This window comes from Dermacentor andersoni, chromosome 2 (assembly GCF_023375885.2).
Source record: "Dermacentor andersoni chromosome 2, qqDerAnde1_hic_scaffold, whole genome shotgun sequence".
Lineage (NCBI taxonomy): Eukaryota > Metazoa > Arthropoda > Arachnida > Ixodida > Ixodidae > Dermacentor > Dermacentor andersoni.
The window spans coordinates 131,286,075-131,311,899 of NC_092815.1; the positions used below are offsets into that span (position 1 = coordinate 131,286,075).

The following is a 25,825-nucleotide window of genomic DNA, read 5'->3' on the forward strand; positions in this document are numbered from 1 at the left end:
TGTCATCGCTTCTCGCTTTTTGTGTGTGCACTGTACGAAATGAGGAATGGTTTATTTCAAATCCATATGGGCGAAACTGAACCACAGAAGTAGTTTTCTTCATCCCAATGGCATAATTAGCTTCAGGTCAGTCGCTCAGGTCCGCCAGCAACAACCAGACGCATGAACTACGCAGCTGTGACATATAGGCTTAACCTCGGCTGAATGCGATCGGCATCAACTCAAACTGTGTGTGTGGATGGCGAGGGCTGAAGTTTGTGCAGCCAACAACGCAACTCCACTTGCCACCCCTCATCACTTGCTCGTCCACAGGGAACGCAAATTCTCATGACGGCAACTTCTCACGCGAAGCACCAGTTCACGATCGTCGACTCCTACGCAATTTCGTCACTGTCGTCTGCATGATCCTGGCATGCTTTGAGTGTGGGATTTCCCTGACGTCATACACAATGTTGCCTGTAACTGAGGAGTAGGTAACGTAGGGTGTTCCAGGTAATTTATTAAATTAATTTCTGAAAGATATGTGCAACTCTCAAACCTGCTTTTCTGAGGACATGACGGGAGCGTGCAGAGGAACGTACCCAGCGAATTTCATCGACATCCGTTGACATAGAAAAATAGCTGGAGTTGCCCTTTAACATTTTGCTTACTAACCGTCAACAATCTTGGAAAATTATCAATCCAAAACAACCTAAAACATCTATTTATCTTGAAGACTACACTGGTAAACCCGTCACAATATTGCAATAGCAGAAACACTCAATTCTATGTTTTGTTCGGTTTTCACTATAGAACTTGATAATGAGCTCCCACATTTCCTGCCCTTTGATCACCCCATTATGTCAGACATCGCATTTTCCCCTGAAGGTATTTCCAAGATAATAGATTCATTAAAGTTGTCTTCATCAGCTGCCCCTAGCAGTATTAACTCTAAAGTGCTTAATAATACTAAGTATATGACAAGTGTTATCTTGTCTCACATTTTTCAAGAGTATTTGTCATTTAGCAGTGCCTTGGGATTTGAAGTTGGGTAAGATTGTTCCAGTTCCTAAGAAAGGCTCCTCTAACTACCGCCCAATTTCCTTAACTTGTGTTTGTTTGAAAATCATGGAGCATATCATTTATTTCCATACTTGCTGTATTTTTGTGTAACTTTTTCAATCCAGGTAAACATGAATTTCAAACATGTTTTTCATGTAACACCCAAATTGCACTTTTACTTCACGACGTTCATACTAACATTTATCAAAACATACCGTACCATTGACGCCTGCTTCATTGATCTTGAAAAAGCATTTGACAATGTCCCACATAAGCACTTGCTATTAATGTTTTCACAACTTGACCTACACTTCCTTGTCGTAGACTAGAATAATGATTTTCTCACTAATCAACAGCAATTTGTGCATGTTAACAATACCTCAAGTCCATCTTCTTTTTTATCTGGCATGCCACAAGACGCTGTATTGGGTTCACTCCTTTTTTTAATTTACATTAACGACATACCTGCTAATATTGCTTCAAAGGTACGCTTGTTCACAGATGACTGCGTCATTTATCACCGAATCAACTTGTCTCTCCAGAACAATTTACTAAAATTAGATAAATGTGTGACTGGTTAATGCTTGTGAATACTAGAAAAACATCTTGGTTTCTTCTTATAGACTGCTTTAATATCCAACATAGAAATATTCTTAATGGCAAAGATATGCACAAAGTACTTTACTAAGCAATTATATCTCCCACAAACTAACTTGGACGATGCACATAACCAAGATTACTAACGATGCTAACCAAACTTTAGGGTTACCTCAGGCGGAATATAGCACAGGGCTCTCCTTCTCTAAAGCTACTAGCTTACAAAACTCTAGCCCGACCCAAATTAGAATATGCTAGCTCTATTTGGGATCCTGCGGAACATCTTCTAACTGATCTTATTGAAGAGATACAAAACTGTGCCATTAGATTCATATATTCTGATTACTCTCACATTACTAGCATAACTAACCTAAATGATAAAGCATGTCTACCAAGTCTTCAAATACTCTGCAAAACCGCTAGGCTTTCTCTGTCATCATTTCTTTTCATGCCTTATCCAACGGTTCTCCCATCAATCCAGCTCATCGCATTTCTCAATATATCAGCCATGTTAAAACTGTATACCCTCTCTGTCCCCACAATGCCATGCACCTTCAGTTGCTTTTTATTAAGACACTCATTGACTGGAACAATTTCCCCTCGAAAGCTGTCCTCGTCAGCCCGGATTACTTCAGAGGCACCACTGAGTCACTTTTTGTCAGCATCAACAAAGTTGTTTTTTCACCCACTCCTCATTTAAAACCCTGTGTACAGGGTCATTGAGTCATTGTCAATAAATACATTCAAGACTAACTTGTCTAATATTATTACACATTCAGGTAACGAATTGCTCCTAATTAGTCGCATTCTTTTCGGCGACTAGTATGGAGGTGCAAATCGTATTGTCTTTGGCACTCACCTTTCCATTAGCAGAAAATATGGTAGTGCGCTTCCTCACACGGCATCATATTTTTCAGCCGTGTTCTCTAGCCAAAGTTGTCTTTTGACTGACAGTTTTATTTTGGCGGCAGCAGCCTTGGAGTAAAGGCACACATAGTAGTTTGCCACGGCACCTGCACATGTGGGCAAGTGCAGCTGCCAAAAAAAAAACGGGGTCGCAATTTTGCCTGAAAGGTAAAGCATTGATTGCAATAGCAAATTAGTAGACAGCTATACAAAGTAAGGAGAGTAGTTTAATTGGCTGTACAAACTTCAAAACATTTGTTTGCTAACTGAATTAACAAGCACAGTGTCGGCATGCACAAGCAAACATTAACGCATCACACTTGATGGGTGCGGACACTTGCTGTCAAAACTGTGGGGCGAGCAAGTGGGGCAGCAGCACCGAGCGAAGTGGCTTACGTGCGGTGTATCGCTTCAACGCAAGAGTGGCGAGATCACAGTGTGCACAAAGGTGCGAGCCGTCTGTGAATCCCTTTCGAGATACGTCGCACGTTGTCGTGCAAAGTACGCACTTGTTGGCGGAGTCGAAAGGAGGGGGTCCTTTCCGTGCTGCCTGCCCGCTTTCCTCTATATATGGCGCGCCAGATTAAGCCGCGATCGTCAGTTCCCCTTGTGCCCAATTACGAAGTGCGCAGTTGCTGGTGGAGCGCAACGCCGCACCCCCTCCCTCCTTCCCTCCCACCCCCCACGGCCTTTCGCGCGACGGGGGATGGTGAATTTGCTCTCCGCTTTCTTCCTTCGCACGTGCCAGATTGAGCCACAATCGTCGGCCTCCCTCGCGGCCTTTCGCTTGCACGTACAGCATACGACGCATGGCATGACGCTGTTGTCTTTGGACTTTATATGGAACGTCACGGTGATGCTGAATTCCTCTGGAGTGTCCATATAATTGCAATAAAATTTCGAGTATTGTATACCCGTCTATATAAACCGGTATTATCTGCAGAGCACATAACTGGCAAATGAAGGGCACTTGCTTTTTAGAAAATAATTTGTAACAGTAATTTACTGTGCTTTGATGTTTAGTGATTACAGTCAGTTTGTTTTCTCTAGCACCAAGTGCTAGTCTGCTGTTAATTAGCTAAAGAATGCCATATAGCATGTTGCCATGCTCTAAGTGTGCATTACATTTCTCCACTTATTTGCAGAGGGTCTGGACCAAGGTGTGGATGTGAATGAAGATGAGGCCCTCCTCGAAGAGAGCCTGCTGCTTCCCGCAGAGGGCAAGGCCAACAACGGCGACGTTTTTGCTGGTGAAGAAGAGCTGCTGGCAACACCTGTCACGAAGGAACCACCAGCGGCTGCAAAGTTGAGCCTGGAAGCTAGCAACCTCACGGCGTCATCCATAGCTGCTGCTGCTCCTGCTGCTATACCTCAAAAGATTGTCGTCGCACCTACGCCCATTGAGCCAGCCTCGAACGAAAGCGAGGCCAAGAAGGTTCGGCTGAAAGTGACAGCCCTATCCGGAGGTGATGCGACTGCTGCGACGACTGGTGCTCCCAAGGGGCCCACAAAGGGACTTTCTGTGGAAGAGGTGCACAACAACATAACCATTTGTTACAATGCTCCATTTCATGCATAGCAGGCAACGCTGTGAAGACTTGGAGGAAATTCTCTCACTGCTTGCATATGCAACCAAAAAATAGTGCGTCACATGTGAAAGAAAGGTCTATTGTCTAACATTGTCTAGTACTATAATGTAGCAGAATATGACTTTCTTAACAGATAAAATGCATCGCACATCTGAACCTGTTTACCACAAAAACAAGTTGTTGACACGCTTATACTGTGGCCAGTGGCTACAACGCACAGCTTCCACTCAGGACCAAGACATAGTATGTCATGTGCTAGAAGCACGAAAGGGCACAGATAAGTAATTCGATGTAACCTTACGTTCACAAGCTGTTGTTGCAGTATATGTATTTACTCTGCAGAAAGTGCTTGCTTTGCTGCATCTTATGCCAAGCAAGGTTAATTAAGAATATTTTGTGTGTTCCTTTTTCTTTTCCAGAGGATAAGCCTTCGTTCCAAGAAGTTCAACATGCCACTTTCAGACACTGCACGGCTCAAAGTACGGATGGAGAGGTGAGGGCAATATTTCGTTTGTTTCTTTCCTTTTCAGGAGAATAAGGCTTCGTTCCAAGAAGTTCAACATGCCACTTTTAGGCACTGTATGGCTCAGGTATGAATGGAAAGGTGAGGGCAGAAACATTTTTTCTGCAGGGAGCACAGTTGACCAGTTAGGATTGATTCTTTAAGGCAGGGTGTTTCTTTTCCAGGAAATTTTAATTCATGTATTGAAAGTAATGGAGGTAAGGGGCGGGGGTGAAAATTTTACTGCTGTTTCACAGTTGAGCCAAATTATATAGCATCAAATACTTTGAATTATTGTCTACATTGTCTACATTTTTGTCTCCTTGCAAATACCATGTAAGGATAATGGTTGTGCATTTACAGTAAACGATTTTTCACTCTCTAGGGTCCGTGAAAATGTCCAAAATATTCTGCTGTATGCAGGAAATGCCATTTATAGTTATTTCTCTGGTGGAAGCGTAAAGGACAGGGTAGCAGATCTCTTCAACTCTGGTATGCAACTGTGGTATCCTGAAAAGAGCTGCTGATGAACACCTAAGGGGAAAGAAATGCTGACAGTTGGTGTTGTCGAAGTGCTAGTGCCATCTTCAATTAGGGTTTTCAGCGCCAGTCAAAACACTACCTTTTACTGCCCTGGTGACTTGCCAAATTGGTCGATTCGCTTGTGTACAGCATTCCGCTGGAGTCATGCCATCACTGTACACTGATGACAGCGTCATTGCATGCATGAATTCACTCTGTCAGCAGCTCCTGGTACCCCCAGTTTACTTAAATGACTAATTAGTTTGTATTTTGCATGTTGTGGTGCGTTTTGCATATGTTTGTGCCTGTGACGCGCATTATGCATCATTTCGTTTCTCATCATTCCCGTCTGAAGTAGCATGCTAGGCGTCCCGCCAGGTAAACCTCTTCCAGATACAATAAAATGATTTTCTCTTTCTAGTCCATATAAAGTACTCTTTTATTTTGTACATTACTTTCTGAAACATGTGTGGTCTGCCTGGAAATAATACCGTATTTACTCGCATAATGATCGCACTTTTTTTGTCAGAAAAATTGACGCAAATTCAAGGGTGCGATCATTACGCGGGTTAAATTTCCCGCGGAAAAAAAAAAAATTTTTTTTCGCCTCGCGTTTGCTGCGGGATGCGAGATTGCAGGTGCGGGACACCAAAACAAAAATGGCAGCCGGCGGAGCAAGCCGAACGCGCCGAACGCGATTTTTTTTTTCTTCTCGTGAGTACATTACGTGTATTGAAACAGTTTCTTCCGTATCAGTGATGAATAATGTCGTTAATATCGGCAAGTTTGCGGCAGTAACGTAGCCATGTCCACTTGGAGGGGACAGAAACAGGTGGGCGCGCTTAGCTGCCAGTGACAGAAATGCATGGCCGACGTGCTGCGGAAACTGCGGCATCTGTCTTCAGTACTATCCCAATACGGCACGTTTCCGCTAAGGGTGGGCGAATATCTTAGCTGTGTTACAAGCGTCGGCGTATGAATAGGGTACACTTTTAACGTATCACAGTAAACGTGACTACTATCATTGCCGCGCGCGATTTGTTGCGTGCTCACGAGTGCAAAAGCAGATGAAAAGAATCGAAATGCGCCTTTATTGTTTTTGTTGACATCAACCATTATAAAGCCAACCCATAATAAAGGCGATTTTGGTTGTACCTCATTTTGTCATGGAAGTGCGGAAAGTGATGAAAGTAATGAAATGAGGCATCTATTTAAGAATGTTTGGCTGCTTGGCTTGTCTTGAAGAGTCGTTCGCGTAGCATTCGATAGATGGTAAGCGCGATCATTATTAGCTAGACTTCGCACACGAGATATCGCTGCGGCAAGTTCGGGGTGCGATCATTACGCGGGAAATAAAAAAAATCGAATTTTGACGACAAAATTTAGGGGTGCGATCATTATGCGAGTAAATACGGTATGCTGTGCTTAATAATTATGTAAGGTCAGACCAGAAACATTAGATGTCTTGGTATACCCTTTCTTCCCCAGATTTGGTGCTGCAGCCCAGAACAGCCCAGCTGCATCTAAGGACACCACCAAGACAAGCTCAGTGAAACTGTCCCGGACTTCCATTTCTGCGAACCCACCCGTGAGTACTGGCTTTACACTTGCTGCACCGTGTAGATCAGTGTCACCAGATGACTAAGCAGTAACTTGTCTCAAATGTTACAGCACACTGGAGAGGACAGTTTCATTTGTTGTAGACCTTCAGACAAATTTATAAGCAGCATGTGTTCAATGGTGTCTTCAAATGAAACGTTTCTTCGTGGTTTTCAATCAAACGCAAATAAAATGTGCATTTGATGACTCCGAAGTAGAAATAATTGTCAACAATTGTCCTTAGTGAAAGACTGGGATCTGTCCACTCGAGCAGTGGTTATGGGCACTTCATACAGCAAGTGAAAGTGCTAGCTCCTGACTATGCTGTGTATAAAAAACATGCGAGCACACCTCCTTTGGCACTGCACCCCAGGCATACCGTAGGCTAAAGTGCCCTACTGCTTCTGCACATGGAGTAGCAGCAGCAGCTTCTATGCCATTGTGGCTACATTCCAACGAAGGCAAAGGCGCCAGTGCTCTCAGACTTTGGGGCACATTAAATAATCCTGCAGAGTCCCAAAATTTTGGCAAGCAAGCAAGCAATCTATGTTCTGTAAAGATAGCATGATTTGTTTTATTGCACTAGTATGATGCTAATTACTCCTGTGGCTCATATAACTTGAGCATAGATGGTAAAGTGTCAATGCAGTTGGTGCACGTCTGAATACTTTTTGCAGCTCTTGATTACTTGCTTTTGCATTTCAGCCTGTTGACTTGGCAAAGTTGAAGAAGAGAGCCGAGCGGTTTGGCCAGAGCGTGTCTACTGTGGCAAAAGATGCAAGTCCTTTTCTAGCATTTTATCTGTATTGCGTGTCCTGAATCTTTTGTTACGGTTTCAAGGGTTAAGGGATTCGAAGAGAAAGCACTCCATTTGAAGATGCTCCTAAATGCTTGTGAAAACAAGTATCAACTGAGTTGAAGTTTTACCAAGGTTCTAAAAGAGTTCAGAAGTGCTGAATCAATCAAAATTTTAAAGCTTGTAGAAGCTGAAAGTGACTGTGTGCAGTTAGAACAAGGCTGGGCAACTTGGAAATGGTGAACACTAAACAGAAAATAACATCTGGGATCCCATGAAGTGCACGCTGGCCTGTCTTAGCTTTAGAGGAGGGATAGCCATGTTGTTAGCAAAAACATCATTAAGAGGGCCCGCTTTTGTGTCAATGGTGGTAGAACTTGCCGCCTGGCACGATAAAGGGTACGAGGACTTCTCCATCTAAGGTAACGAAAGAGTTACAAACTTAGCTGCAGAAGTTTTCGTTGAAGGTGTCTACCTTTAAAGCGACACTAATGAGAAAAAACTAAATTGGTTTAGTCTAGCAAAGTGTTCTTTCTAATAGCATTTCCACTTTGGCACGAAAAAAATTAAATACTAAAGGAAGCAATAAATGCCAAAACTTTCCTTTCTTGAATTTTGCACCCAAACTGTAGGTCAGTGTGATGTTGCAGATTTTGAAGTATTTTCTCATGTCACACATCTCGTGAACGAGGTGCCAGCGTTGGGCCAAATTCCAAAGCCAACTTAGCAGCCTCAGAAAATAACCTCACGAAATGACAGACAGTTGACAAAGATAGAGTGAGAGCCCAGACTTGTAAAAACTTAACAAAATATATTCTTCAAATAAGGCAGTAATGTTCACACATGCGCACTTCGGCTAGGTACATCACAATACAATTCAAAGGGGTATTAACAAAACTCTTGAAAATCATTAACGACAAGCTCTAAGAGTTCAACATGTACACTTCAGAATGAATAGGGGCACCAGGTGTCCACTCGTATTCACCCGTGTTAGTCTTGAGCCAGACGTCCTTGGCGTTGCTCGTGGTAAGTCTTGAAGAAGCAACTTCTTCCAGAAATGCAGACGCTCAAGAAACTCGTTGACCAGCTTGTCGCTGAATCCCCTTCTGCAGAAGGTTGGTCTGCGTGTCACATCTCTTCACTTGCGCGGTCTGATCTGATCCCCTTTCTGATCCCAGTATGGCGCTTTTATAGCTTTTGCTGGTGTTTCTTGAACTTTCTGACGAAGTCATGCTCCCATAGCATGAACAAAGCCTGGAAACCTTCTAGACATTTCTCTTTTTCAGCCGTGGCCACAGTGACTCATACATCGGCGCATGCTTAGGCTGTCCCCCCTCTCTCTCTCTCGCTCTCCTCGCCGTGTGTCGAAATCTAAGAAGGTGTTTAGGCACGTGCCCTCTCTCTCTTCGAAACTTCTAGTCGCCGTAGATCGCGTCAGTTGTTTGTGGTGTAGGCACTCTCTTCCTCCATCGAAGCTGTTGGGGGGCCAAGCTGCTGCTTTGCTCGCTTGGGTGATACGCGGCACGTGCTTTGATTACGTGCACTTTTGTGACACATGTTTAGGCTGCTTTGATGCAGGAAAAGTTGTCAATTTCTTTGGGTCGGTGTTCAGTTGATTTAGGATACAATGTAATCTTCCCTTAGTGATAAACAATTAACTAAACCGAGTGATATGCTTTCGAAATCAATGGCGTCAAAAGGTGGTGCGGGAGCATTAAGGGAATGTTGCCATCTGTACAATTCACACCCATTACAAAGAAGAGGCATACAACATACTTTCAGATATAAGAGACTATTCTTCTCATTTAGTTCTGTCTATAACAGCCTACAAAACTTTAGGTAAATTTTGTCTAGGTGCTGATGTATTTTGCTGCGGTGATGCATGCGTAGGGCAGCACACTGCATGGAACTACAGTATTTACACGATTTTAACGTGCTCTCGATTGTAACGTGCACCCGTTTGCCGTGACCTAAAAAAGAAAGAAAGGGCCTTTACAATACCACGCACCTCACCCTTTCATGCAGAAATACAACTTTTTCTCATTTGGAAAAAACAAGATTTACTCCCGATGCGCTAAAGTTGCGATAAATAAAAAAAACTCGCAGTTTTGCCTGAAAGGCGAAGCATCGATTACAATAGCAAATTAGTATACAGCTATACGAAAAATAAGGATAGTAGTTTTATTAACCGTATAAACCTTTAAACATTTGCTTAGTAACTAAATTAACAAGCATGGTGTCACGTGCACACAAGCAAACATGAACATGTCTCACTCAGTGACTGCAGAAACACTGGAGTGAGGAAGTGTGGTAGCAGGAGCAAGGGAATTGACCGATTGACCTTTGTGTGCCCTCTTGCTTCGACGTGAACTAAGTGACGAGAGCACAGTGCGGTGTGCCTAGATGCGTAGACTTTTGTCTCCGTTGTAGATCGCTTTCAAGATAGGGTCCGCAAGGCCGCCCCGTACGTAGCAGCCGCCGGTGTAGTATACCTCTCCTGTCTGCGCCAGTCCTGCACGCAGGGTTCAGGAACTCCAAACGCCCGTGATGCGGCCCGATTTCTGTCCGTCTCCGCACACGTGATCGCTTTCCTTTTAATTGCGGCATTGTGATGAACTTGGCATGTCTTTGCAGTCGGCACTCCATGCTGATAAAGCAAATGCAAAAAACAGGAAGACAGACAGGGCACTAACCTAAGCCGAAGGAAGCATTGCCTAAACAAACGTACTACAGCACAGTGGAGAGAGCTACGGCAGCTAGCCTTGAACAGCGTACGAGGTGGCCATTTTGAAATGCCGATGGCGATACGGTAATGCAGATTTAGGGTCGTACTCGATCCTAACATGCACGCAATTTTCAGACCGATTTTATTGGAAAAAAGTGCATGTTACATTCGAATAAATACGGTATTTAAGGTCACTTCTGTGAAAATAATTTTTTTTTCTTAAGCAACAAACGCGCTATACAGTAAAAGCTCGTAAATTCGCACCTCGTTAATTCGAATTTTCGAATAATTTGAACTAATTGGCACGGTCCGGCCATGCTCCATAGAGCCCCATGTATTGAAAAGCTCGTTAATTCGAATGCTAATCCGGTCCGCCACGGATAATTCGAACTGCGTGCCGCCGTAGCCAGCTTGCAGTCTCTGCTGTTAAGCGACAGATGGCGCGACATACACTATCATCATCGCGTGCTTTTAGGGGGCAGCACTTGCGTTTATTCGCAAATGCTCTGCCGCATCGTCATGGACAGCAGGATACGCAGTGCGTTCGTTGGCAACCGCGAGACCGGCCATTCTCTCCATCGCCTATGCGATCAGAACGTCGATGCGCCGTTGCTCGCTTTTGTTCTGTACGCGTCCGCCGCAGACTGACACTGCTCGCGTGCCGCGATGTCGTCACGTGGAAAGTATCGTGCCAAAACGTTGAAGGATAAATTAGAAATTCTGGGGGAAGTTGATGCAGGGAAACTGAGCAAGAACGAAATTGCAAAGAAGCACGATATACCGAAAAGCACGCTGTCGACATATATCCGGAATAAGAGGACGATTGAGGACTCCTACGAGGCTGAAACTTTCGGCAAGGATCGGAAAAGGCTTCGGACAGCTAAGCACCCGGACCTGGAGGCAGCGTTGCTCACATGGATCAAGGAAAAACGGAGGATATACCATTGAGTGGCCCCATCATCGTAGCGAAGGCGGCTGATGTCGCGCAACGTCTGAACATCTCCGACTTCGCCGCTTCGGACGGATGGTTTCACCGCTTCAGAGACAGGCATGACCTCGTTTTCCGCAGTGTGTGCGGCGAAGCCAAAGCTGTAGACGCAGAAACCTGCACCGTGTGGCGGAATGGTGCGCTACTAGACCACCTGAACAGGTACGCACCATCCGCTATTTTCATTGCCGACGAGACCGCCTTGTTTTTTAAACTCTTACCGGACAAAACGATCACGTACAAGGGGGACGTGTGCGCAGGCGGCAAGCGCAGCAAAGAGCGCGTGACGGTGTTGCTCGGGGCGAACATGACTGGAACAGAGAAGGTCCCCCTGTTTGTGATAGGGAAGTCACAGAAACCTCGATGTTTTAAGAACATCCGCACGCTGCCGGCCGACTGCGCAGCAAATAAGAAGGCCTGGATGACGGGCGAGCTTTTCAAGCAGTGGCTGAGGAAACTCGACCGAAAATTTGAGCTTGCCAAGAGGCAGATTCTCCTCCTCGTCGACAACTGCTCGGCGCACAAGGTGGAAATAGAATTGAGAGCCAGTGAGCTGGTTTTTCTTCCGGCTAACACCACCGCGGCTCTTCAGCCTATGGATCAGGGCGTTATAAAGAATTTGAAAAGTTTTTATAGACGTCACATTCTTGAGAAGTTGCTCCTGTGCTCCGATAATGAGAAAAGCTATACCGTGGCACTGCTCACAGCCCTGCACATGCTTGTGCGTGCCTGGAATCAGGTAACCACAGAAACCATTGCAAATTGTTTCCGCCACTGTGGTTTCGGAGCCCTTAACGCAGACGCTAATGAAGTTGAAGAGGACGTCCGCGCTCCGCTTCATGTACGGGAGGTGCTCTGCGATACGGACTTCAGTGACTACGTGAATGTCGACAGCTGCACCGCGGTCTGCGGTGCCGTGACCGATGATGAAATCATCGCCCAAGTCATCGGCAAAGACGATGAACCGGCCGTGGATGATGACGACGCGAATGATGAAGATGATGATGTTGGTGAAACACCGGTACGACCTTCATTGGCACAGGTGATGGACGGACTGAATCACGCCCGGCTTTTCTTATGTTTCGAAGAAGGCGAAGACGATGCTTTTCGGCTCATTCGAGCTCTGGAAGATAAAGCGACAGCGATCTCTTTCAGAGGAAAACAGCAAAAAACCATTACGGACTTTTTTTCCAAATAAAAGTACCCAAAGTTGCTGTACTTTTTTTTTGTCATCAGATGTGGCCTTTTCTTAATCACTTTCGTTAGTTCGAATTTCGGTTAATTCGAACTCGTTAAGTGTCCCCGTGAAATTCGAATTAACGAGCTTTTACTGTAGTAGGATACAACTTAGAAAAACAGCTGTTGGCAACCAAGGCACACAAACCGCGAAGGGTTGTGTTTGTCTGCCAGCCAATCACAGAAGCAAACAAAATCATCGTCATGCGACATTTTCAAAATAGCGTCGTATTTGATGCCTCCGGAGCATCTGCTGTGCTTGAAGAGTCTTTTTTATCGGCGGAAGTGATGAGGTGTGCAACAGACATGCACAAAGTGTATGGAGTCTGAGCATGTCACTCTTCAAAAGTCCGTGGTACAGTTCATTGCTGAGCCCATTTTACTTGTGAAACTTCACTGCCAGCTGAAGTTAAACTTGACAATAAATAGTTGTAGCGAAGCAAACGTTTTATTCCAATTCAATAAAGAATAAGGCTTTCACCTTCCCACTATAACATGCAAGTGAAAAACATATGAAATTCCCCGCTAATAATTTTATTTTTCTGGTTACCGCCTTATTTAGGTAACAAGGAAAGCTTCAAGTACGAACTATTTGCAGCCTCGCAGAGGAGCTGGCAGTTATGAGGGCGTGGGCAGGGCTTCATTGCAGACTTGAGTTGTATCCAACTATAGTGGCAAGATCCTCACAATGGTATGCCACGTGGCACCCCACTGGCTGGCAGAGAGTATTTAGAAGGACCATGCAAGTGGCTTATTGCCTCCCACTGGAGTCAGCTTGATGCTGAGGGTGCTGCTAGGCTAAACCCGCATGGCTTCAACACCGTGTCATACAGCATTTCAAAAACTACCACCGGCAAATCTACAAATGTATTGTTAGGAGAATGCTTTATTTCTCAACGCATTAGTTCACACAAAAAAGATGTGCAGCTATTCGAGGTGTCCAGACTGCAAAGCATGTGACGGAGTCAAGCCATCTTGTATGCAATGCAGTGGCAGCAGGACATGGGCTCCGAGTTGAACTTGCTTCGTATTGCAGTTCTCGTTCGTACAGTGATTGACAATGGTTGTCAGTTGTCATGAAAGATAATGTTAGGACTTCTGTTTATTCTATCGAACATTCTTTTGCGTGATAAACAAACTGTTGTTCGTGCTTGTGTCAACGGCCAAGTGTTCAGTTTGGGTGGCCAACATGGTGAGGAGCTGGCCACAATTGCAGAAATATTGCTTGACCCTATTTTTAATGAAACCAAGGAAAGCATAATTTAAACTACTTTCTTTATTTGCAATTTAGGAATTATATATTGAAGGGAAATTAATTTGGACAAAAGAACAAACATCGCTAAGAGCATAGTCCACATACAGCGAGTGTCCGAGTTTTCGACTTCGTAGGGTCCGAAAACTTAAAGAAATCGGGCAGTTCGAAAAAAAAAAAAAATGAATGCATGCCTTTTACTGCCCCCAAGAGCTCAGATTGCCACAGGCACGTCCAAAATAGCTCTGAGAGCCTGCCATTACACTTAATAGGCATACCAATTCTCATACTGTGACAGGAGACGGCAGGTGCACTCGTGTATAATTACGGAATACATACTTTCTCCTGCGACTGGCCACTGTCCGCTCTTGGTATGCCACAATACTTCGTGAATGCTTTAAGCATGAGACACATGGTGTGATCTTGTGCGTCATCCGTCATGCGAGCATTTACACCAACAGCCACACTTGACAGACGGCCGACAGGTTCCGGCAGCATGCAGTGTTAGGTTGCATGCAGCACGCGTGATCAACTCACTGGATATGGTCACGTTGTGTCACACAGCTGCAGCCAATGACAGCTCTGCTAGTGGTTATGTTATGACCACATGGCAGATCCGGCAGGGCTAGCCAGTGAGCAAATTCGTTGCTTCTCCAATCACCCCATTTTTTTGTCCCATCCACCCCCCGGTCTATGTGCTTGCCTCTTTCACCACTAAAGGTGGCACAAAAATGGGCTGCAATTTGTTTCTGATGAAAATTAATACGTAAAGTGGCCTTGAAAGTGTGCCTGTTATGAAAGGTGCGAAATAGTAAATTGTTGGTGTGATTCTGACTCGCAAGCGGTTAGCGCAACCACCACAGTAATTGTCTATGCAGAGCAGCTTGCCTGGCCACCGTGTTTTTTCATTGCTACCAACAGTGTCGGGAATTGCGGAGCCAGACTCATTCGGGCTGCAAGGGCACCGCTGGTGCTATTTGACGCAGACTGTCAATAACTTCACAAGAACTTCTTGGAGCCAGCGGAGTGCTGTCTGGAACGATGCTAAACAAGCAAACACAGAATGACAGAACACTGTCAGGAAAGCAAATTCAAGAAAGAGCGGGCCACATGCAGTAGTGCCAGAATGATGTGATGATCGTGATGTTGATTTGAACTCACAATTCAGGCAAAGCCTCCAAGATTGGCATTTGCATTTAAATCTCTGAGGCACAGTGCTGCAACCAAGGCATCATCATCTAGCGTGTAATCTCTCAGGCCGTACTTGACGTCTCGTCGAGGTTGTGAGAGTAGATAATGGCAGCAGAGTCGGCGTATGCTACAGTTATGAACGGAGTCCAGATAATCGAATATAGAGCTGGCAGCTGTCTGAAATATTGGTTGTCCTTACACGTTAAGCCTGTGGGGCCATTGGCGGTGCCACGACACTGTCGGAATCACCGAGCATGTCTGGTTTATTGGTGTCCGATTTATCGATCAGCAACTGTAATCAAAATGACAGTGGTGGCGACTTCTATTAATGATGTTTCGGACCTGTGGTCACAACAAAGCCGCGAAAAGTTCAGAAAATCTGATGGCGAGCCATTTCAGCTTCCAAAGTTTTAGACATTTTTATACGTTGGCTCTTTAGGATATGTGGCAGTGCTGTGAAGGCGTCTGGATTATCGTGCATTTGAAAAATCGGTTGTTGACTGTAATGCGAAGATATGGTTTCGGATGTCATCTGAGGCAAGTTGTTTTTCCAGCTGCCACATGCTTCTGTTGGTTTCATTGTCTGTTGCCTTCATATCAGAAGAAGTAGTGTATGATGGGTAGGCGTTCCTGGTTCTCATTTGCAGGGGTGGGAGTACTGTGCCAATTGTGCCATTTTGATACAAATGCCAATTCCCGCGCCAAACACAGAAAATTGTCTGAACTTGTGCCACGATGCATCAGAATGGCTTCGACATGTGTGCTCAGGCAGCGAACAGTGAGCGGATTCATTCTCCGAAAAAGAGTGCAGCAGTTGCCATTGCGCACACCGTGCGACAGAGCCTCCTACACAACACTGGACCTTTCGGTGCTTCCGGCAAGTGGCTGGCGCACGTGCGACCACTTCCGGCTGTTGTTGCTGCCGTCAGTACTGCCAGGGCGGCTGTATTTAGAGTGTACTAGAATATGGTTGAGTGGGCCGAGTGGTGCGGCGCCACCTAGCTGAGGCGCACAACCACGAAATGTAAACTTAGGGTGCTGTGAGCGAACTAGAACCTTTTTTAACTGTTTTTTCCTCATGTCCAGTGCTTCATTATCTTGTTGCCATTGTGACCTCTGGTTTTGCTCTAGTACCGTTGGCATGAATATAAGCGTGTGCCTTAACAAATGCCTTTGATGTGTACCGTAAAAACCCGCGTGTAATACGAACCCGCATATAGATCAAGGTGAAATTTTCGGGACACGAAATGGAAAAAACGTTTTATATGGTATAATACAAATTAGTAAAACTCGAGGAAAACATTTAAATTGCACTCCAGACTTCAATTGCTGTCTTCCTCAGCTGCGCTCTCTTCAGATAGTTCCTTGTAGGACATGTCTTACCAGAGGTACTCATCCTCTGTGCCATCGAGTGCATTCGAGATGCTGCATTTCTTGAATGTGCGACGCACAAGGTTTTCTGGTATGCTGGCCCATGCGTCCACAGTCCATTTGCATAGCGTGACTGGCGAAGCCCGCTTCAGCAGCCTGGTCGGCGTTACTGCAAGCTCACCTGAGCACATCCAATCTGTGTAACACCGCTTGACGGTGTCCTTGAACGGCTTGTTCATGCAAGCATCTAAAGGCTACAGCTGAAACATCATCCCATCCGGGATAACGACGAGTTCAGTGCCGGATTCGTGCAACAGCCTCTTTACTGAGTTGGCCAAATGGCAACGAAATGCGTCCAGCACGAGGATGGACGGGAACGACAACAGTGTGCCGGGCTGCCTACACCAGACGGACTTTATCCAGTCGAGCACAAGATTCTCGTTCATCCAGCCTTTCTCATGGCATCTCATGACCACATTTTTTCGCAGCTCCTCACCTTTAGGCACTGACTTGCGCTTGATGACGACATAGGGTGGGAGCTTGTGTCCGTCTGCCGTGCACGACGGCATGACGGTAACTCACATATTCTCATTGCCAGTGAACCGGACATAAACTTGCTTAGAGCCCTTTTCGTGCACCGTGAGGGGCGATGGCACGTCCAGATAAACCGGCGTTTGGTCAGCATTGCCGATCTGCCCTAGCTGGAAGTTCTTGGACTTGCGCAGCAAAATAACATGGTGCTGGAAAGCCACAAGCAGCTCTGCGAACGATTCGAGCAGCTTTTGCAAAATCGAAGTTCAGCAGCGTAAGGAAAGTCCAGCATGGCACTTGTAGCAATAAATCTAGCGCTTGCTCGCTTTGAAGGTGGAGCTCGGTAGTCCTTTTTCTCTAGCAAGCTCCTTAGCTATTGCCTGCATAAGCTCCATGCTCACAGCTAGATGCACAGCTTGCTGTTGGCGTAGAAACTCTGTCAGGGCAAGTTCGATTTCCAGGAATGTCCAACTCTTTGAGCCGCGAAAGCTTCTTCGCATTCCACTGCACGTGAAAAGGGCCTCCTTCTGTCGACGCCATCCGTGAATGCTTGCCTCCTTGACACCAAACTCCTCCCGGCTGCACTGTTGCCGATGTCCTGTGCGGTTAAAATAACCTTTCTCTTGAAAGCAGCTGAGTACTGTGGTCTGGACATCTTGGTACTTCAATGCGGAATAAAAAAAAGACGGCCGTGGCTTAGCTTGGTTAAGCCTGGTGATTGCGAAGCAATAGTGTGTCCTTCGGGTTGAGTCGGGCTAGCCTTGGTGAGAGATTTCTCCTGTCTTTTCTTCGAACGCTCTTGTCTCTGCTGGGGTGTTTCTTCTGCACGCTGTTTTCTTCGCTTTTCGTTTTCCTTCTCTCCAAACGCACGTTCCTTCTCAAGCCGCTGCTGCCGCTGTTCCGGGGTTTCTTGGACACGCCTCTGCCGTTTAGTCGCTATCCAGCGTTCTGAACTAGTAGAAGGAGACTCACTGTCGGGCCAACTCATAATTTCTTCCTTTGCTTCTGCTGTTTCCACAGAGGAGGTTGCACGTTCTTGCTGAGCTGCATACTGGGCACGCTGCTTAGAAAGTCGTTCTTCTCGTTCTTCCGTCTCCGTAGCTCGCTGATGCTTCCTCTTTGCATTCTGCCGAGCTGCCTTGTTCGTAGGCACCATCGTAACATCTGGCTGTATGACTGCCTTGGCGAGAGGAGCGGAGCTGTTTTATACAGCTGGTGTGGCGTCACTCTGACCGTAGCGCCCCTGGTGAGAGGAGCGGCAGTTAGGCCGCCATCTCACGCCGCCTCGCGACGGCGTGAGATGGGGCCCCGTTTTTACACAGCTGGTGTGACGTCACTCTAGGTCACGTGGTGTGACGTCACGCAGCGAGGTCACGCTAAAAGGTCAATGGTGCCTACCACCGCCTCGCCACGAAACGGGCTGAAGTGCGACCTAAAGTAGTATTGCTTCGCAATAAAAGATGCACTTTGTGAAGCATGGTTTGTGCATGTGCTGCCCAGGTGTGCACTCAACAATAAAGAAACGCTGCTGTAGTCACGGAGCAATAATGAAACCAAGCCGTAGTCATGCAGCAATAATGAAGTCAAGCCATAGCCACGTAGCAATAACGAAACCAGAACTAGCCCAAATTTCAGACTGACATTTTTGTTCGTATCCGCATACAGTACGAAGCGAAAATTTGGGAGACTAATAATGGAAAAAAACCTTGTAATATATGCGGGTTTTTACGGTAATTACGGTCAACAACCGATCTTTTGACCATGCCTGATAATTCAAACGCCTTTGCGGAACCGCCACGTACCCCATAGATTCAAATGTTTAAGAACGTCTGGAATTTCAAACACGAAACTTTGCACCGTCTGATTTTCCCGACTTTTTCGCCGTGACTGCAGGTCTGAAACAGCATTAATCGAAGCCACTGCCATTTTGATTATTATATCACAGCTTCGAACTGGCACTCTTGCACGCTGATTCGCTGGCAGACAACCCTGCGGGAACGCTAGGCCTAGCTGCTTCAGACTTTTGCTGCCAACCTTCTCGCTGTTCGGTGCCGTTATTTTCATTGAAAGAATCTGTCGCTGTCAGCCATGGAGCTGAATCTACCTTTGTAATCCTGACTGATGGCTTCGAAGCACTGAAAGCCTGCCACGTTGCATAATGCTGATTCTTGAAAGTTAGCTTTGCTGCAATATAGTATTGTTACGTGGTCAAGCATATGGAGTGTATTGTGCTGAAGCATACCGACAGTGTAAAGGAATAGCTGTCACGGGACATGGTACATATTCCTTAATTATACACGCAGGCACCTGCCATCTCCTGTTGAAGTACGCGCTACGATACGCCTAATAACCGTACTGGTAGGCCTTCAGAGCTATTTCACGTGCCTGTGATGATTTGAGCTTTTGGGGTAGTAAAGCACATGTATTCATTTTTTCGGATGTTTTCGCGGCCCTGGGGGAGTCTGATACCCGTGTCACACGGGCGTTTGGAAGGCCTTCCAACCGATAGTCAGTTGACTCAAAGGTCAAGTTCGAGCTGCTACACGGGCGGTTTCGAAGGCCGCCGAGTCAATAGTCTATCGACTCAACGGAGCACCCTACAACTCTATCGAAATCTCAATGGCCTTTGAGCAACGGAAGCGGAAACAGCGCGAACATGCCCGCTCGTTCACAATGTGCTCGTACTCACGGTTAGAAAGAACAAATCAAACCAAATGCTCTAAAAATACTATATATGAGTGTTATTCATTATTCAATAAAGTGTTTTTGCCACTTTTGGTGAACACACACCAAAACGGCAGCCGCATCGAGAGGCGCAAACGTTGCCGCAGTTTCGCTACTCAACAACTTAAAAACTAAACATATATGTATGGCAATGTATAAACAAATTTTTTAATGTAAAAACAAACATAAGAGAAATTATAGTGTTTTTAAATGGTTTTAATGTTGTTTAACTTTTCGTGACATGAAAACGAAAATAAAGATCCGCAGCGCCACACAATTTTGCGAGAAACGCCTGAACCACTCAACGGCCTTTCAAAAGTGCCGTGTAGCAGCGCGACAACTGCTTTGAGTCGATAGAGTTGTGGCGTTTCAAAGGCCGTTGACTGGAAGGCCTTCCAAATGTGCCCGTGTGACACAGGTATGAAAAGTGGGACATTGACTGGTAGCTAGTTTCTAAGCACGGAGTAGTGTCATGTGTACATTTCAAAATCTGAATTACAGGTGTTCTCAGTTTCACCTAAACTGGAAATGAAATAACATTGTAGTAGTCTCTGAATGGCTTGCGTCTGAATATGCTGATACTAGTGCCTTCATGTGATTATTTCCTGCATAGAATGAAACCACCTCATAAACACATACCTAGAAAGAAAGTATGTGGCTACATGGTAGTTGAATAAGTTGGGCCTAACTAGAACGAATTTTTTTCTCTAGCTGTTCTCGCCAATATTAATGTCGACATAATTTTAGCTTCAAGCTTAGTGTGAGCCCTATGCCACCTTTGTGAACCAGATAATTAGTGGTGTGAGATCATGCTAGTGCATTATTGAGAAAGGTGTTCAACTTTGTAATTTCTTATTCCCATTTAGTTTGTTTGTGATGGTACATCTGCTTACATACAAAGGTGTAGCGGTAATTACATTATGTAAATGGAAGTGCTGGTCAAAGCTTTGATTTCGTGGAATGCGAAAGAATCCTGCAATAGCGAGGCGTGGGGTCAGCAGGTAAGCGTCTCTGTCCTCAGGGCCGGTATAACAAAACTATTCCAATTTGTTTTGGGGCTCATATGAGAGAGGCCTCAGCCATTTTGACCTGTCACGAAGGGCTAATGGTGCATTTGTAATGAAAACACATTGGAATAGTTTTACGTTATACTGGCCCAGGGTTGATTGCGGCTCTCTGGGTCTGCGGTGACATATGGTGACCCAGAAATTATGTTACCGCGTCAACTGGACTGCATAATTTGAGAAAATTTTTCGCTGTCATCATGAGCATCGGCGCAGGAATTATATATTCTTCCTGATACAGTCTATTGTAGTGCCATTGATGTTTTCGGCTGTGCAGGAAAGCATGTGCCATGCCGCCGCTCGACCCACTCTTCCATATTCTGGTACACTACAGCTACAAAGCACGCTTCCCCCACCCCGTGTTCCATTTGGCCTGTGGCAAGGCAAAACTATTTCTATTATGTAAAAACGGCTTTCAGTAAACCACAGCAGTTCATAACCCTGATTTCTCCTTACGGTCTGTTAGTGAAGCGCATTTCCAGGCACTTCACCCACACTGTCGAGCCATTAAATAAAAATTTATAAGAAATGTCTTGGGGTTGCTTTTAGAAATTTCGAACTCATTATTTCAATATGATTGCTACCACTAATTAAAAATCTACAAGCACCACATTACCAAAATTTTCGTGCACTAGAAGGTTTAAGTATCGGGGTAATCTGCTTCAAAACTCAGTTTATGACGTTGGTTAATACAGTTGCAGTACAGCACTCGTGTTGGCTTATTCTGTGTTCCGTCGTGGTTTCAAAGTGCACTGCCGTGTTCTATATTCCGTTATTGCACCAAAATTCAGATTGGCCTGCTCTAAACTGCTTGAGTGTAAAATTTTATCTGCTCTTAGTTGCTCCAAAATTAGTCTCCTCCAAGCTGCTCCAAAATGCAATTTTCTCTGCTGCAAACTGCTCCAAAACGGTACTTGCTCTAAAAATTGGTCCAAAATTACTTTGGGCAGTCCCACCTCTGTTTTTTGTGGCTGGCTGATGGTACCAAAAACATTTGTATTACTGTGTATAAAGGCTGTTAGAACCTCAGGTTTTTCTTTTTCTTTTTTAGTGATGCTTTTAATTTTCCATTCTTTTCGTCCTGTGGTTGTGGCATTGTTGTGCCACGGTACTGCACGCAACCGTCAGAAGAGTGCTCCTACTAACAGATCTGATTCATTACCATAGCTATGCCCCAGGATTGAATTTAGACTGAGCCATACGAGACAGTTCTGTGTGCCCAGGGACTGAAACTAAACTAAACCATACTAGGCAGTTCTATGCAATTGATCCCTTTGACCACTGTTCAGGGAATGTGTGGTAATTGTGGCATAATTAATACCATTAACTCTGATGAGGCAATGTTGATTGGACGCCTGTTCCATTAATCTGTTTTGTCGACTCTCTTTGGTTCTAACAGTTGGAAGAGAAGGAGCGACTTCTAAAGAGGAAGCAACGGTTCAACTCCACACCAGCAGCAGATGTGAGTGGAGTACTGCAGTTCCAGAGCTTTCTTTCTTTCTTTCTTTTTTTTTTTTTTTGCCAGAGTGATTTCAGATGGGTTCTGTTTGCAAAGTGCAAGCACAGTAGTGGCTTTCGGAAATTTTAAGAGAAGCATTTGCATGAAGTTCTAATTTTCTTATTGCACAGGGCAAGAAGCTGCACTTACCATATAAATTGGAATGTAGGTCACACCATTTTCCCGTGGTTAAAAAAATATGGAAGAGTCTGCAAAACAGTTACTACAAGACACATTTTGTTTGTTCATTCATTTGTTGTTGGACAAACACTGTGTATGCGACTCGTCTAAAATGTTGGGATTCTCATTCGAGGACTACTGCCAGTCGTGATTGTTACACATCATTGGTAATGCCCAAAGCATTTGTCATGTAGCACTTAACCCTGTCATCGGGCAGTGAAATGACATGCACTGGGCAACTAGGGTGCAGGCTTGGTGATCACTGCAGCGTAGGCATCCTTGGGTTTGCTCCCGGCAAACTCATTGCATTGCTCACAAGCCCAGTCCTTAAAGTGATTATCTCCCGTCAATAGCAGCTTCAGGTCTTTACACCTTGTTTACAGGCTGCGGTGGCTGGTGAGAGGTCTGTTCCATGTTGCCTATTTGTCCCAATAGGTAGTTGTTCTTCGATAGTCGTTCACCCACTGCAGTCTAATTACAAAGCACTAAATGCTCACCTGCTTTTTGTGAGTAACTCTTCCACTGAAGAAAGAAACCCTTCTGTTTCTTCAAGAGATGCACTTTGAGCGAGCTTGACGGCCTTTGCGATCAGCATGATCTGCTGCCACTGGAAGAACTCTATGATGTTCGCAAAAAAATTCCACTACTGTATCTTCTCATTCACTATGACTAGCATAATAGTATGAACAGTGAACAGCATATGAACAGCCTGCGGAATGAACTTTTCAGCGAAAGTTGACCATATCACATTCTGTTTTCGGAAGGCACTAAAATGGGACAGTGCTGCCATGCTCCCATTCGCTTCCATGTATTCTCTCACATAGTTTTTGAATAGTACTGAAGTGGAGCAGAGGTTTTTATCTTGTGCCCTGGTACAGTTGTCAAGCACATTTGCATAATGTTTGTGTGTTTGAAATGGCAACAAAAGAATGGTGACACTGTGTGTGCTTTTTAAATTTTTAAAAATTATTTTAAAAAATTTTTTTTCTGGTCCAAAGTGGCCATACGGCAATTGAAGTTGTGCGATAGACCACTGTGTAAAACAAGAGGGGAGTTTCCCATAAAATATTTTGAAAGCAAAACCACCTATACTCCTGTTTAGACAGTAGGTGCGCTCAAAGTATAGTACCATAGAACCCCATTAATATGTTCCTCAATGTCACATTCTTGCGGTCCCGATCTAAATCCCAATCCATGTACAGTGGAACTTTGACTATACTTTCTTCGTACCACACGAAAACGTAGTTTGAGCATCGTATAATCTGATAAAAAGATGTCTATAATACACATTTGTGTATGAAAGGGTTCAAAAGAACAACAGTTTAAGCCACAGTCTCACTGCAGGACTGAAACCAAAGCCTGCCAAAGAAATGCAAATATAATGCTGTATTGCAAGTGCCACTCACACTTTATAGGAAAGATTTAGCATACCGTGTAACGCGATTCGCACTCTCCAGCATGCTAGAACATTCTTTTCTCATATACAGTCTGTAAGGAACTGTCAATTTCTTGTAAACTTTTGAGCCATCCAGCAAAGGCTCTTCTTCAAGAGCAGCAACTTCTGCAAGCAGGTCACCTACAGTGGCCAGCAGCTGCACAGATGAATCTCCAAATGTTGTCGGTATTATGCAGCACATCCGCTAACGTATAGGCACAAGCACTGTACTGTTATGTTCCCATTTGATACGTCGCCATTCTGTAATGTTGCCGCAGGGTGTCGTCAGGTAAATTTAGTGGTGCAAAGCGAAATTTGCTGTCGCACGTTGCTACGGATACAGTCAATGTCTACGTTGCAACAAGTACCAGTACATTGAAATAAGCGACCAAGGTTGCATAAGCCAGGCACTGCAGAAGCATGTTGGGATAAAACATGCTCAGAGCAGTTGCCGAAGCACCCGAAGAAGTGCGCATTGGTTGAAACCTCAGCCTTCCTCCATGGCCAAATCTGCTGAGTGCAGGGCTACATTTACTATGGGGCCAGCAAGGGTCTTTAAGTGCGTTGCATAATCGCTGGTCCTCTTTAATCCGCATCACCACAATAGAGCAGTGTTAAGCACACAAAGAGTAGAAAGCTGCCACTGTCGCATAACATCGTACGTATGCCCTAATTATGCATCCACGCACATGTTCTCCACAGTCAGAATATGAGTGCCAACAGGTAAGTTTACTGGCAGCAATTCAGAGCTGTTTCTGACGTCGCTGCGCCGATTTACAGCCCTCCTTGCTGTTATGCTTTCCTGGCTGTTGCATTCCTTTTACAATCCCTTGAAGAATGTACCAGCAGTGTTCTGCTGTATAACGTTTTAAGTATATTCTCATTTCATAAGATCTCCTGGTTTATGCATCCAACATTCAAAGTTGAAAACACATCATTTAAGTTATGAAGTTTGATTTATATATTCTTGCAGAGGCATTTATCATATTTTTTTCCCCAAAAGAAGAAAGTTCTGTTGCACTTTATAGCAATGCTTATTTTGCTGATTTTGATGCCACCTGGCAGCAAAAAAAATTACTCGTGACACAATAGGTAATGTACGGCCACCTTATAGCTACATATTACTCTCATTTCCATTGTCTGCTTTTCTGCACTATTCAGAAGTTACTGATACAATATCGTTAAATGTGTATAGCAGTTCATTTAAAGGAAGAGTCATGCTTGAACCACACATCCTTATTATTTCAGTTAAAGTGACATAAATGTCAGACATTATGTATTTCTATTGAAAATTGTTTTTATGCACATTTACCATTTCATTTTTATTTGAAGTTTGTCATTAAATTTTTGGAAATGTTCTTAAAAGAGTTGCTTAAAAGTTTCATTGGCGATTCTACAAACATGTATGAGTGCAATAGAGGGAATTTTATGCTTCAATATTTTTCTACAAGCTATGCTATGGGCTTGTGAAGTTGGACATTTGGAACAATCTTTTGACAATTTCATTCCTAAAATTTTTACTTAAATAGGATGTTATTACAGTCCGCTATTGCATTTGTGTGACAACTATTGCGATTTGTCTAACATGATTTATGCATACATTTGATATGTGAATGAAGCCTCATGATGTTTTGTTAGTCTTGTGATGCTTATGGAGAATATTCTGATCTTTGTCTCCTCCAGGTTTCAAAGAAGGCTAAGACAATCACCACCTAGACTCAACATTTTTGCTGCTTCAGAGAGCTGACGCAGGCACAAAATGGATGACTGCTCTCCAGGAGCTGCTGGAGGTTTAATTCAATGTTCACCAACCCTCATCAACATCATTGTGTTCTTTGTTACAAAGTTAATAAATTATTCATATCATTTAGTAAAAATTCTGCTTGTATATTTGTCGTTGGAGACTGCTGTCCAACCAACCTTTGGAGGCTTTCTTTGCAAAGGTGTATGTTAAGGTCCAACATAGTGAATAATCCCGTTGAAAACACAATGGTCTGTCTCGCCAGAGTTTGTTTGCCGTCGACGATGTTGACGTCGACGTCGCTGCTCTGCCTCACGGGCCCTAAACGCCGCGTCGT

General features: G+C 44.6%; 1 protein-coding gene across 2 annotated transcripts in view; it reads left to right on the forward strand.

Annotated features, from left to right (window-relative positions):
* LOC126540730 (uncharacterized) overlaps positions 1–25,624 on the forward strand; it is a 32,412-nt gene extending 6,788 nt beyond the window's left edge. For both annotated transcript variants that reach the window (XM_050187575.2, XM_050187576.2), the window contains exons 4-9: positions 3,690–4,075; positions 4,553–4,626; positions 6,646–6,745; positions 7,462–7,533; positions 22,034–22,096; positions 25,431–25,624. In XM_050187575.2, coding sequence (XP_050043532.2) covers positions 3,690–4,075; positions 4,553–4,626; positions 6,646–6,745; positions 7,462–7,533; positions 22,034–22,096; positions 25,431–25,463 — 728 coding nt within the window. In that variant the 3' untranslated portion in view covers positions 25,464–25,624. The remainder of the gene's footprint in view (positions 1–3,689; positions 4,076–4,552; positions 4,627–6,645; positions 6,746–7,461; positions 7,534–22,033; positions 22,097–25,430) is intronic.
* The last annotated feature ends 201 nt before the right edge of the window (positions 25,625–25,825 follow it).